General features: G+C 42.4%; 1 protein-coding gene across 1 annotated transcript in view; it reads right to left on the bottom strand.

The window, feature by feature from the left end:
• DNAJC15 (DnaJ heat shock protein family (Hsp40) member C15) overlaps window positions 1-1,116 on the bottom strand; it is a 79,465-nt gene extending 78,349 nt beyond the window's left edge. Inside the window, exon 1 of the mRNA XM_054447000.2 lies at window positions 516-1,116. Within this exon, the coding sequence (XP_054302975.2) occupies window positions 516-623 (108 nt within the window). The 5' untranslated portion in view covers window positions 624-1,116. The remainder of the gene's footprint in view (window positions 1-515) is intronic.
• Window positions 1,117-12,453: the final 11,337 nt, after the last annotated feature.

Genomic DNA, 12,453 nt, shown 5'->3' with positions numbered 1-12,453 from the left:
CTGAATACACCACTTGCAGTTTCCAACTGGGCCCTGTTTCTGTGCCGGAGACTTTGGAGACAGTACTCCTGGTACCCGAAACACTTTTTCGCCTTCTGCTTGCTGAATGGACTGTTTTTATTCATTCAGATCTTAATTTTTAACTACAGCTTTCTCCAAGAAGCGTCCCTGATCCCACCACGTCCCCTGCAAGACGGTACTAGGGCCTCCTATGAGATAGGAAAATCCACATACAGCACTTATTATACTGTATTTGCAATTGCCTGTTTTCTGGTTTGTGTCCCAGACAAGACTGGAAGCTCCTTGAGGAGACAGATCCTCAGAACTGCTCCATCTTCCACGCCCAGGCGTCAAAGCCCAGCACAAAGCGGTCTCTCCACTGAACAAGTGAGCGCTAGGGCACAGACTGAGCGAATGCGGGGGAGTACAAAGGTTCAAGGGTGAGGCGGTAGAGGGGGCTTAAGCAGAAACTACAAGGCAGCCAGAGAGGGGTGGGGGCCGCTGGCAGGACTCACCAGCCCCTGCTGGTCGACGTCGGCGTCGGGCCGTTTGGCCGAGGGCTGCAAGTACTCAGCGTAGCGCAAACTCTCGCCAACTGGAGCGATGACGCCACGGGCAGCCATGGCAATGCAGCCTGGAGACTCAAGGCGCTGCGGCACTGACTACGAGGCGGCCGTAGGGACAAACTAGTTAGCGCGGTTTCTTCTCGCAGATCCAGTGGACTCTGCGCTCGTTGTGCTATTAAAGGCGAAGGTCCCAGAAGATACCCTTCTCACCCGAGCTGGGTAACGTGTCCCGTGCAAGCCCGGCGTCACACTCCGAAAAGAGCCAAGGGCACCGGAACGTTCTTGAATCACACTCGCAGGCGCAAACCCAACGCTGACTCTCAGGGAGCTTTATATACTTGAGCCTGGCCCCTCCCCAGGCCGCCCTAACGGACTGGGCTTAAGCCCTGCGAACTGATGTTGGTCGAATCAGATGCCTGCCCAGTAAGCTCGGAGTCTAGCTGTAGTGCCTGAGGGTGGGCTTGCCTGAGCTTTCCTGACCCTCTTCCGGGCAGCCTTTTTTCTCACCCTCAACTACTATTCGCACTTCTGTTTAATGCCACAGTTCTCCCACCCCGGGAGAGAAATTGAAGAGGCAATTTGCTTACTCCACCCCCAAGTAAATGGCTGTATTTAAGGTGAAATTACACAAAAGAAAGTTGTGGCTGGGTGCGGTGGCTCACGCTGTAATCCCAACACTTTGGGAGACCGAGGCGGGTGGATGACACCAACTTCGCCGATATAGTGAAACCTCGCTTCTACTAAAAATACAAAGATTAGCTGGGTGTGGTGGTGCGCCCTGTAATCCCAGCTACTCAGGAGCCTGAGGCAGGGGAAAAAAGTTGTAAGCAAGTAGGTAAATCTTACTCTCCCTCAAATGAGTTTGTGCTGATTTGTATATATAAAAGCCCATTTTATTATTAAGCTTTTTTTTTTTTTTTGAGACGGAGTCTCGCTCTGTTGCCCAAGCTGAATGCAGTGGCGCAATCTCTGGCTCACTGCAACCTCTGCTTCCCGAGTATCTGGGATTAAAGGCACGTGCCACCACACCTGGCTAATTTGTGCGTTTTTAGTAGAGACAAGGTTTCACCATGTTGGCCAGGCTGGTCTCAAACTCCTGACCTCAGGTGATCTGCCCGCCTCAGCCTCCCAAAGTGCTGAGATTACAGGTGTGAGTCACCGCGCCTGGCCTCCATCAAGCTTTTTAGAGCAAAAATTAACCAGCAGTTGAAGCTTATGGTGTTTTCCAGCTTCTGTACTAACTTGGCAGCTCTTTGGCTCCTTATACCCTTTGCAAAATCAGCTGACAGGAAGAAAAAGCTTTACTTTTTTTTTTTCTATTCCTGAGTTTAAAGTTTTGAGGGTCTATTAATTTGTTCACTTAGTTAATATTATTAGCATGCCTAAGAAGTTAGGTCCTAGAAATTTACAATCTTGTAGGGAAGATAACACTGACACAGAATAATAATACATACCAGAACATGAGCACACGCATTGCATAGCAGTATAAAGAGAACTGGACTGGGAATTAAACCGCCGTTGCAAAATTACAACTGAGAATGAGATCTGACCTAATCAACACCATCTTGCTTCTAACCTCCAAGCTGTCTTGTATATTCCTGGTCGTAGGCCAAACTAACTTTGGGAGGAATGTAATTCATAGTTTATAGTTTGAAACAAAGATGATAAAAGCCCTTTCCCAAAACAAACCTCCTTCTTGCCTGGGGACTAGACTGCCTTTGTAGGACTAACAAATTAGCCACAAGATTAGAAATTATGATTTAGGAGTCATGCAGCTGGAGGCTACAAGATTCTGACCCTCTCCAAATTGCTGCTGGAGCTAACATCACTATTGTAAAAACTACCACCAGTGCTTGCGATATTTTGCAGACCCTGCACTTGATGAATCAGCTGGCATCACCCAGATCGATCAACTGGCTCATCTGATCTCGTGGCCCCCACCCAGGAACTGATAACGCAAGAAGACCACTTGGACTCCCTGTGATTTCATCTTTGCCCTGACCAATCAGCACTCCCAGCTCACTGGCTTCCCTCTACTCACCAAGTTGTCCTTAAAATTTCTGATCCCCAGCCAGGCGCGGTGGCTCATGCCTGTAATCCCAGCACTTTGGGAGGCTGAGGCGGGCGGATCATGAGGTCAAGAGAGTTAGACCATCCTGGCCAACATGGCGAAACCCCATCTCTACTAAAAATACCAAAAATTAGCTGGGTGTGGTGGTGGGCGCCCGTAGTCCCAGCTACTCGGGAGGCTGAGGCAGGAGAATCGCTTGAACCTGGGAGGCAGAGGTTGCAGTGAGCAGAGACCGCACCACTGCACTCCAGCCTGGCGACAGAGTGAGACCCCGTCTCAAAAAATAATAATAATAAATAAATAAATAAGTAAAAAATTCTGATCCCTGAATCCTCTGGGAGACTGATTTGAGTAATAATGAAACTCCAGTCTCCCGCACAGCCAGCTCTGCATGAATTACTCTTTCTCTATTGCAATTCCCCTGTCTTTATAAATTGGCTCTGTCTAGACAGCCAGCAAAGTAAACCCATTGGGTGGTTACAGGAAAAGGAAGAAGTCTGAGTTCTAGTGTACCTCCATTATTTTCTGGGCTTGTATAACTGAACATATCCATTAACCTCTCCAAATCTTACCTGTAAAAGGAAAATAACATTTGTCCAACATTCTGACTCAGGGAAGTTGTGCAAACAAATATAAACCTCAAAGAACCAATCCTTCAATATGGATCCCAAGTGGCTAACTAGGACTAACTTAAAATAGAGCCAAACCTTCCTTTTACACTGAAATCTGTGGCTCTCAGGTTTGCAAACTGTTTATTGGGATAGTCTCTCTCCTCTAAATTCCTTTTCAGAGAACTTTTCATTTACATAGGGATAAAAAAGAAAACGACAGGATATGGAAGCAACTTGTATAATGCACTTATGAAAAGAGTTACAACCATAGTGCTCTTGGAGTTTACAGGAGGGAATGGCCACTTTTAACAGGGGTCATCGGAGAAGGTTTAGTGAAGGCTTAGCCATTGAGATGAGGTAAAGAATGGGTAACATTTTTCTAGATGGAAGAGAGGAAATGCCAGAAATTTCAACTGGAAACAAATGAAAGGAAATGAAAAACGGTGATTCATAGGACTGGGTAAAAAATATTCCAGGACTCTTCACAGAAATAATCTCATTACAGAAATTAATTTTTGTTAAATGGATCCACAACTATGAAAGACACTAGTAAACTAAGCAAATGAATTGGATCAAGGCCTACAGGTCATTCTTCCATTTATTTATTTATTCAATAAATATTTATTGAGTATCTGTTAGATATGAGGAACTGTGCTAGGCATTGGACCTATACAGTCAAACATACAAATAAGGTCTCTGATTCCTTGGAGTTTGGATTATTCTAGCGGCTAGGCCCTAGCAGTAACAGGCTGCTGGCCTGGAACAAATGAACAATTAGAGCAAGACCCAGGTTAGCTTCAGCTCCTGTTAGGGCAGCTACTGCCCCTGCTCAGGAACTGGAGAGAAGCTTTCAGAGCAGAAACCAGAAAAAGGGAGAATAGAAGAAGCGGGAAGGGGAGAATATAGCAAGGTGGAGGTGAGGTGGACTCAGCAGGGTTGCATCTCAGCTCAGACCCCAAACTATTGAGAGCAGATGGCTAGCTGCTTGTAGACTTGACTGACCTCATTCCACTGCTGCCTCAGGCATCCACTCCTGCAGATGTAGCCAATTTTAAAGAAAAATCTCATCCACAAAGATTACTTTGTTCCCAGCCTTTGGTTCTTTGGTAAATTCACCCTCCTCAGCCAAGAAAGGATGGAAAAAAGGGCCATAAAGTCCTTTCCTCTCCCCCACAAGGATCTCTTCCAGATTTAGTTAAACTCAATTTTGCAGCTTCTTGAGAACAAAGAAAAATATTTTTGTGAAACCCAAAAGCGAGGCCACATTAAATTTTCATTGGCCTACTTTTATTAGTTATGCCACTTCAAAGATTATATTATGTTCAATAGACTTTGTAAAAGAAAGGCAGATTGCATTGGTAGTATGTCTTCGAAACATCTCAGCGGAAAATGTTCTAAAAATGTATTGTTTGAAAGGACTTTTGACAAAGACAATTGGCCTCTCTGTGCCTCAGTTTCCTCATTAGTAAAGTAGGTCATAATAATAGCACCTCTCTTGTGGGGATTAAGTGAGTTCACTTTTGTAAAGCTCTTAGAACAGTGCTTGATACTTAGTAACTTCTACAAAATTGTTAGTTACTATTTTCTTTATGTTACCTCTTTCACCAATTTATTTCCTTGTGTATTTTCTCTCACTAGCTCTGCCTCCTTCCCCCAGCAGTTGTGTTGATCCCCAATTGTCTTGTCTTTGAAATTACAAAATCTGACTAACATCGCATAGTGATAAAATATAATTGTGGGAGAGGAAATAGTTGTTTTTATGAAAATGAAATTAAATGCCTTGGAAAGATTTGATAAAACAAGTTATTTTTAAAAAGCTCTTGAATGGTGAGCATGGGAAGTGAATCACAAACACTGACTATGATTCTATACTGTTTGCTTTTAAAATGTCTTGCTCCACCTTCATTTTAAACAAACTCAAATTAGGAATCATAGAGGATGGATTACCAGTGTGGAAGAAATCCAAGGCAGAACTGAACCAGAGGACCCACATCCAAATAAAAGGCCTTGGCCCTGCAGCCCTGCAGATATACATAGAGTACACATACAGTGTGTCTGTTGTGACACTAAAATTTCATGTGGGTAGAGGGAGTGTTATTAGAGAAAAAGTAAAAAAAAAAACTTTTGGGTGGAGATAATGAAGAAAAAAAGGTTGAGAAACAGTAATTTATATATGTTGTAAAAAAAAAAAAAATGGTTAAAGTGTCCAGGCACGGTGGCTCACGCCTGTAGTCTCAGCACTTTGGGAGTCTGAGGCAGGCAGATCATCTGAGGTCAGGGGTTCGAGACCAGCCTGGCCAACATGACGAAACCCCATCTCTACTAAAAATACAAAAATTACTGGCCGGGCACAGTGGCTCACACCTGTAATTCCAGCACTTTGGGAGGCCAAGATGGGTGGATCATGAGGTCAGGAGTTCAAGACCAGCCTGGCCAAGATGGTAAAACCCCGTCTCTACTAAAAATACAAAAAATTAGCCGGACATGGTGGCGGGCGCCTATAATCCCAGATACTTGGGAGGCTGAGGCAGAGAATTGCTTGAACCCGGGAGGTGGAGAGGTTGCAGTGAGCCGAGATCGTACCACTGTACTCCAGCCTGGGCGACAGAGCAAGACTCCGTCTCAAAAAAAAAAAAAAAAATTTGCGGGCGTGGTGGTGGGTGCCTGTAATCCCAGGCTCTCGGGAAGCTGAGTCAAGAGAATTGCTTGAAACTGGGAGGCAGAGGTTACAGGGGGCCAAGATCGCGCTATTGCACAACAGCCTGGGTGACAAGAGTGAAATTCCGTCTCAAAAAAAAAAAAAGGTTAAAATATGTATATTGTTGTGATCTCAGATTTTAATTGGTTTTTCAATTAACCCACCAACCACTATCCTGGTCTGGTCAGAAAAGAGGCTGGCTTTACTGTATGACAAAGTGCAGTGGGCACCAAAAACGGGCCTGAAATGTTCAAGGAAGGAGTCAGAGAAGCCAGCATCAAGATGACAAGGGGGAGATGAAAACAAATTTGCTGAACTGATAAATATGAGGCAGACTTGGGAAAACAATGTGTGAGAAAGCCTTGTATGTAAACAATACTAAAGTCATTCAGTTTTGCTAAAGTTTAAAGTATAAAGAAAAGACTGAAGATGGATGAGGGTGGACAGATAACTAGACAAAGGCCAAGTATTGAACAGCTTTATATAATAAGCAGAGGCATTTAGACTTTATCTCATAGATAAAAGCAGGACATCAAAACATGTTGAATCTGGCAGTGACATGATCAGATCTACATGCTAAGAAGATCATTGTGGCAGCAATGTAGTGATAGGCCAAAGCAAAAGGAGGGAGATCAGCTAAAAAGTTATTGCAATAGTCTAAGAGATGCTGAGCCCTAAACTAGGGCACTGGCAGAAGATATGGCAAGGAGGAGTATAGTGGCTTTAACTGGATTCTTCCCCACATTTAATCCCTCTTGGTCCCACCTACCATGGACCCATCCATTGACTTTGTCCCCTATTCTCAGGGTGGCCCCTGATTGACCTAAGCCAACCAATGCATCCCATCACTCTAGCCACGATGTCTGTTTCATGGATGGACAATTTGCCCTTCTGGGACCTTGGGATTATAGAAAAGGTTTATTGGTTATTTCTGGGACAGCAGCTTCTCTCTTTAGCTGGACATGAACAGAGAAGCATGAAGCACTAATTGTAGTTGGCAGTCATTTGACAACCATAAACTAGGGTGACCATTTAATTTATCATCCAAAACGAGGTCACATTTGAAAGAAAGATAGTGCTATAAATAATTATGTTAGGACAATAGATATAACTGAGACTGTCTAGCAAACCAGGATATATGGTCCCTATACCATGAGAAGAGATGGCCTTAGGATGAAGCAAACACCATTGAAAGCCACGAGGAAATTAAAAAGAAACTGAGTCCTTGATGATATTGTTGACTATATGAATCTTCACTTGATGTCTACCCCGTTTCTAAACTTTTTAGTTATGAGAGTAAAAATTTCCTTTATTATAATTTTTTAAATTTTGTATTTAAAATTGCAATCATTGAAGAAGTAGAAAGAATGGTATAATGAACCCTCATATCTCCCAAAACCACATTCAACAACTGTCAAGATTCTGCCACAATTCTTCATTTATTTTCCTTTTTCTGATTAAGTACTTTAAACGCATCAAGAAATTTCACTCTGGACATTTCAGTATACATTCCTCCCAAATATGGACATCTTCTGACATAGCTGCACCATTGTGACATCTAACAAAAATTACTGATCACCTTTTGTGTCATCTAATATCCAAATTTCATTGTTACAGAAAACTTTTAAATAGCTGCTTTGTTCACATCAGATCCAAACAAAGTCCACACATAGCAGTAGATGGTAGCTATAGTTTGAATGTCCCCTCCAAAACTCATGTTGAAACTTAATACTGACTGCAACCGTGTTGGGAGTTGAGGCCTAATAGGAGGTGTTTAAGTAATGAGGGCTCCTTCCTTATAAGTGGACTAATGCCATTATCATGGGACAGGGTTAGTTGTTGCTAGAGTAAGTTGTTATAAAGCAAGCTCGGCCCCTCCGGCTTTTATCTTTTGCACGTGCTTACTTGCCCTTCCACTTTTCCACAGCGGGATGATGCAGCCCAAAGGCCCTCACCAGACACCAGCACCATATGCCCTTCAACTCCCCAACTTCCAGAACTGTAAGAAATAAAGTTCTCTTCTTTACAAATTATCCAGTCTGTAGTATTCTTTTATAGCAACAAAAACTAGACGAAGACAATCATTATGTCATATTTGTCCTATTTTATTTTAAAAAGTCCCTTTCTCCACCTTTTTAAATATATTAACTTGTTGAGAAAATCATTGCCTTATTTTTAAGCCAAGTTTTAGTTGGGTTTTCTGTGTTTGTAACCACAACATTCTAACTGATCCAAGGAGTGAACTCGATGATAAGGGGATAGAGTCAAGATGATTTGAGATTGAACAAATAGGAGAGATAAGAAAAGGGGAGGATCCAAGGTGATTCTTAGATTTCTTTCATTGGCAACTACTGAGCTAGGAAAAATATACAGAGTAAGAAAAGAAAGTGAAGATTACGCTCTAAGGACACCAAGACTCAAGGAATGGACAGTGGAAGGAGAGGGGAGGAGGTGACAGAAACTACAAATAAAAAAGCAAAAAGATAGAAGAAGCCAGGAGAGAGTGGGGTCATGGAAACAAAGTAAGTCTTAAAAAAACGAAATAGAGCCGGGCATGGTGGCTCACGCCTGTAATCCTAGCACTTTGGGAGGCTGAGGCAGGCAGATCATGAGGTCAGGAGTTCAAGATCAGCCTGACCAACACGGTGAAACCCCATCAGTACTAAAAATACAAAAATTGGCCACTGCACTCCAGCCTGGGTGACAGAGTGAGACTCCATCTCAAAAAAAAAAAAAAAAAAAAAAAAAGTGAGAAATGCCAGGTGCTCACAGATAAGTCAAGTAAGGATAAAATGCTCCCATAAGATTTGCAACTAGATGATCACTGGTGACCTAAGCAAAAAGAGTTTAATTCATACTAGAGACAATGATCACCACCCATCCCACATTCTAGAATATTCTAGAAAGTATTCTTTTAAAAAAAGTATAAAAAGAACAACATATAATGCTATTTTTCTGTGTAGTAATGTCAAATAGTTTATACAGCAAAAAGAGAAGAGAAAACCAACTCATGCAGAGCTTATCATCATCAGTGAGATGATTAGGTCTTTGAAATGACTATTTCTCACTCTGTGATTGCTTGAATATTTGCTAAAATATTTATCCCTTGAAACACTAAAAAACCACCTTAAGGTAGGAAGACAGTGAAATGCTCTGCCTTCTTCTCTTTAATAATATTTCACTGAACTGCGTACAACAAGGAAACACAGCTGAGGAGTGGTTTTGGGGTTTCGTTTCTAATTTTTTTTTTTTTTTTTTTTGAGACAGAGTCTCACTGTGTCGCTCAGGCTGGAGTGCAGTGGTGCCCAGGCTGGAGTGCAGTGGCATGATCTTGGCTCACTGCAACCTCTACCTCCCGGGTTCAAGCAATTCTGGTGCCTCAGCCTCCTGAGTAGCTGGGATTACAGGCATTCACCATGACACCCAGCTAATTTTTGTATTTTTACAGAGATGGGGTTTCACCATGTTGGCCAGGCTGGTTTCGAGCTCCCAACTTCAGGTGATTCTCTCACCTCTGCCTCCCAACGTGCTGGGATTCCAGGCATGAGCCATCATGCCCAGCCTTTATTTTTAATCTTACAACCAATTAAAAATCAAGAAATGAGCTTAAAGGAAGCCACAAGGGGACATGCCAAACAAAAATGTGGGTTCATTTCTTAACCTTAACTTGTATTTTCAGTTGCCTGACAGCCAATAGTTGGCAAGCTAGTTTTGGCCTATGTCAAAGCAGTAAAATAAGTCCCCTTCATGATGGTGTCCACTGTCTAATCGAGGAAAATGGGTATCTGCATCATGTAGATTTGTCTAATCGTCACCCAGAGCAGCCTCTGCTGCTCAGGTGCCAGCTAGAGATAATCCCATGAAAGAAAAGCTGGCACCAGTACACATATGTTGCTTTCTGGAGCCAATTTACATTTTGTGCTTTTGTCTAGCTGAGCCAAAACAGCATAAACAATGCCAAACTCGGTTTTCTGATTATTTTCAGGCTGATTGAATCTGGCACATGACATGGTTTTATCTAATTAACCCACATGTGGTACAAAACAAAACAAATTTGAAATGGAAAGCTCTTTCTGCCTTTATTGAAAGATGGAGGTGAATATATAATTATTTTGTCCTTGTCTCTCAGCCAAATTTATAGTTGAGAGAGGAGGGCTTTTTCTACTAGATAGCAAAACAAGTTCTGGGTATTACCTATTATAATTAAAATTTATTATATTTTACATTTTTTCAAATTCAGCTCTTCCCTCTTCTCTCTCTGTCCTAAAAAGAGAAGAAATGTGTAGAAAGTATGTTCCTAATAAACACATGGGCTGTAAAAGGAAAAACCGTTACTGGCTACCCACATGACACTTTTTATACCAAATGTGTGGGGTTTTTTCTCATACCAACCAATTCTTCACCCTCCTGGAAACCAAGTGTGTGTCCTACAATTCAGTTCTGACACTAACTACCCTGTAATTACTGCAGACCCCACAGGTTACGGGCTTTGTCCCATAACACTGCCTCCACTTCAGATGCCAGTTGCAAGTCCCAGGTTTCCACCTGTACTTCTGACTGACTGGCTATAAATCAGAGGTTCCCATGACCCCCTCCTCAGGTACTAGGATTTTCTGTAATGGCTCACAGAACTCAGTGAAACATTTTATTTATTACTACTAGTTTATTATAAAGGATATAACTATTATAAACAGCCACATGGGAGAGATTCGCAAGACAAGGTATCAGGAGGAGGGGTGCACAGAGCTTCTATGCCCTCTCCAGGCACCCCATCCTCTCATCATCTCAATGTGTTCACCAGCCCAGAAACTTTTCAAATCCTGTTGTTTAGGGTTTACATTTTAATAAACATAAGGGTTTTTTAATTACAAAATAGTAATAGGAAGTTCAATTACATATGCATGCTTGATTAAAACATTAGCCATTGGTGATTGAACTCAATTTCCAGCCCTTCTCCCCTCCCTGAAGGTTAGGGGGTGGGGCTATAAGTGCCAACTCCCTAAACACATAGCTGGCTTCCCAGACAATTAGCTTCCATTATCTAAGAGTAACCTTATTATCATAAACTCAGTATGTTTATGATATAGTTTATGTTATATGTTTGATATGGTTTATGTCATATGTTTGATATGATTTATGTTATGTTTATGATATGGTATGGTTGAAAGGAGCTTCTTATGAGTAACAAAAGATGCTCCTGTCACTCCTATCACTCAGGAATTCTAAGGATATTAGGAGCTCTGTGCCAGGAACTGTGGATGAAGACTGCTATGATTTGAATGTCCCCTCCAAAACTCATGTTGAAATGTAATTGCCAATGTAATGGTATTAGGAATGAGGCCTTTAAGGGGTGATTAGATTATGAGAGGATTAATGCCATTACCATGGGAGTGGGCTCCTGATAAATAGATACACTTAGCCCCAATTCTTTCTCTTGTGTGCATGTTTCCTCACCATGTGACATCTTTCACCATGCTATGATGCAAGAAGTTCCTCATCAGATATTGACACCATGCATAGTCTTGGACTTCCCAGCCTCCAGAACAAGCAGCCAAATAAACTACTCTTCTTTATAAATTGCCTACTCTGTGGCATTCTGTTACAGCAGCAGAAAATGGACTAAGACAAAGACTAAATATATGTTTTTTATATCACAGTATGTTTGTTTACAAAAACATCTCAAAATGACATGAGAGATCATTGAGTGGTGTTAAAAGAAAAAACAAAAAAACCAGATGAGACAGTCTATCAGATTTTGAAGAAAAGTGTCAGGCAAAGTAAAAGTTCAGCTATCCATTCAGGATCCTAATTCTTCTATACTTAACCACATTAAAAAATGGGACCGGGCACGGTGGCTCACGCCTGTAATCCCAGCACTTTGGGAGGCGAAGTTGGGCGGATCACGAGATCAGGATTTTGAGACCAGCCTGGCCAACATGGTGAAACCCCACCTCTACTAAAAATACAAAAATTAGCCAGGCGTGGTGGTGGGTGCCTATAATCCCAGCTACTTGGGAGGCTGAGGCAGGAGAATCACTTGGACCTGGGAGGCTGAGGTTGCAGTGAGCTGAGATCGTGCCACTGCACTCCAGCCTTGGTGACAGGGCAAGACTCCATCTCAGACAAAAAAAAAAAAGATTGGTGGCCTCGCTGGGCATGGTGCCTCTCCTCTGTAATCCCAGTACTTTGGGAAGACTGCTTAGCCCAGGAGTTTGAGAACAGCCTGGGTAATATAATGAGACCCATCTGTAAAAAATATTAACAACAACAACCTAAAGCCAGGCACGGTGGCACACACCTGTGGTCCCAGCTACTCAGGAGGCTAAGGTGGGAGGATCACTTGAGCCTAGGGGGTCCAGGCTACAGTGAGCTATGATCCTGCCACTGCACTCTAGCCTGGGAAACAGAACAAGACTCCGTCTCTTAAAAAAAAAAAAAAAAAAAAAAAAGGTGGCCTGACAGTAGCCATCATATTGCTCATGTAGAATTGCTTCAGAATATCTAGCC

This window comes from Pongo pygmaeus, chromosome 14 (genome assembly GCF_028885625.2).
Source record: "Pongo pygmaeus isolate AG05252 chromosome 14, NHGRI_mPonPyg2-v2.0_pri, whole genome shotgun sequence".
In the NCBI taxonomy this organism is placed as follows: Eukaryota; Metazoa; Chordata; class Mammalia; order Primates; family Hominidae; genus Pongo; species Pongo pygmaeus.
The sequence above is the reverse complement of the archived record's forward strand: the minus strand, read 5'-3'. Positions and strand labels throughout refer to the sequence as shown.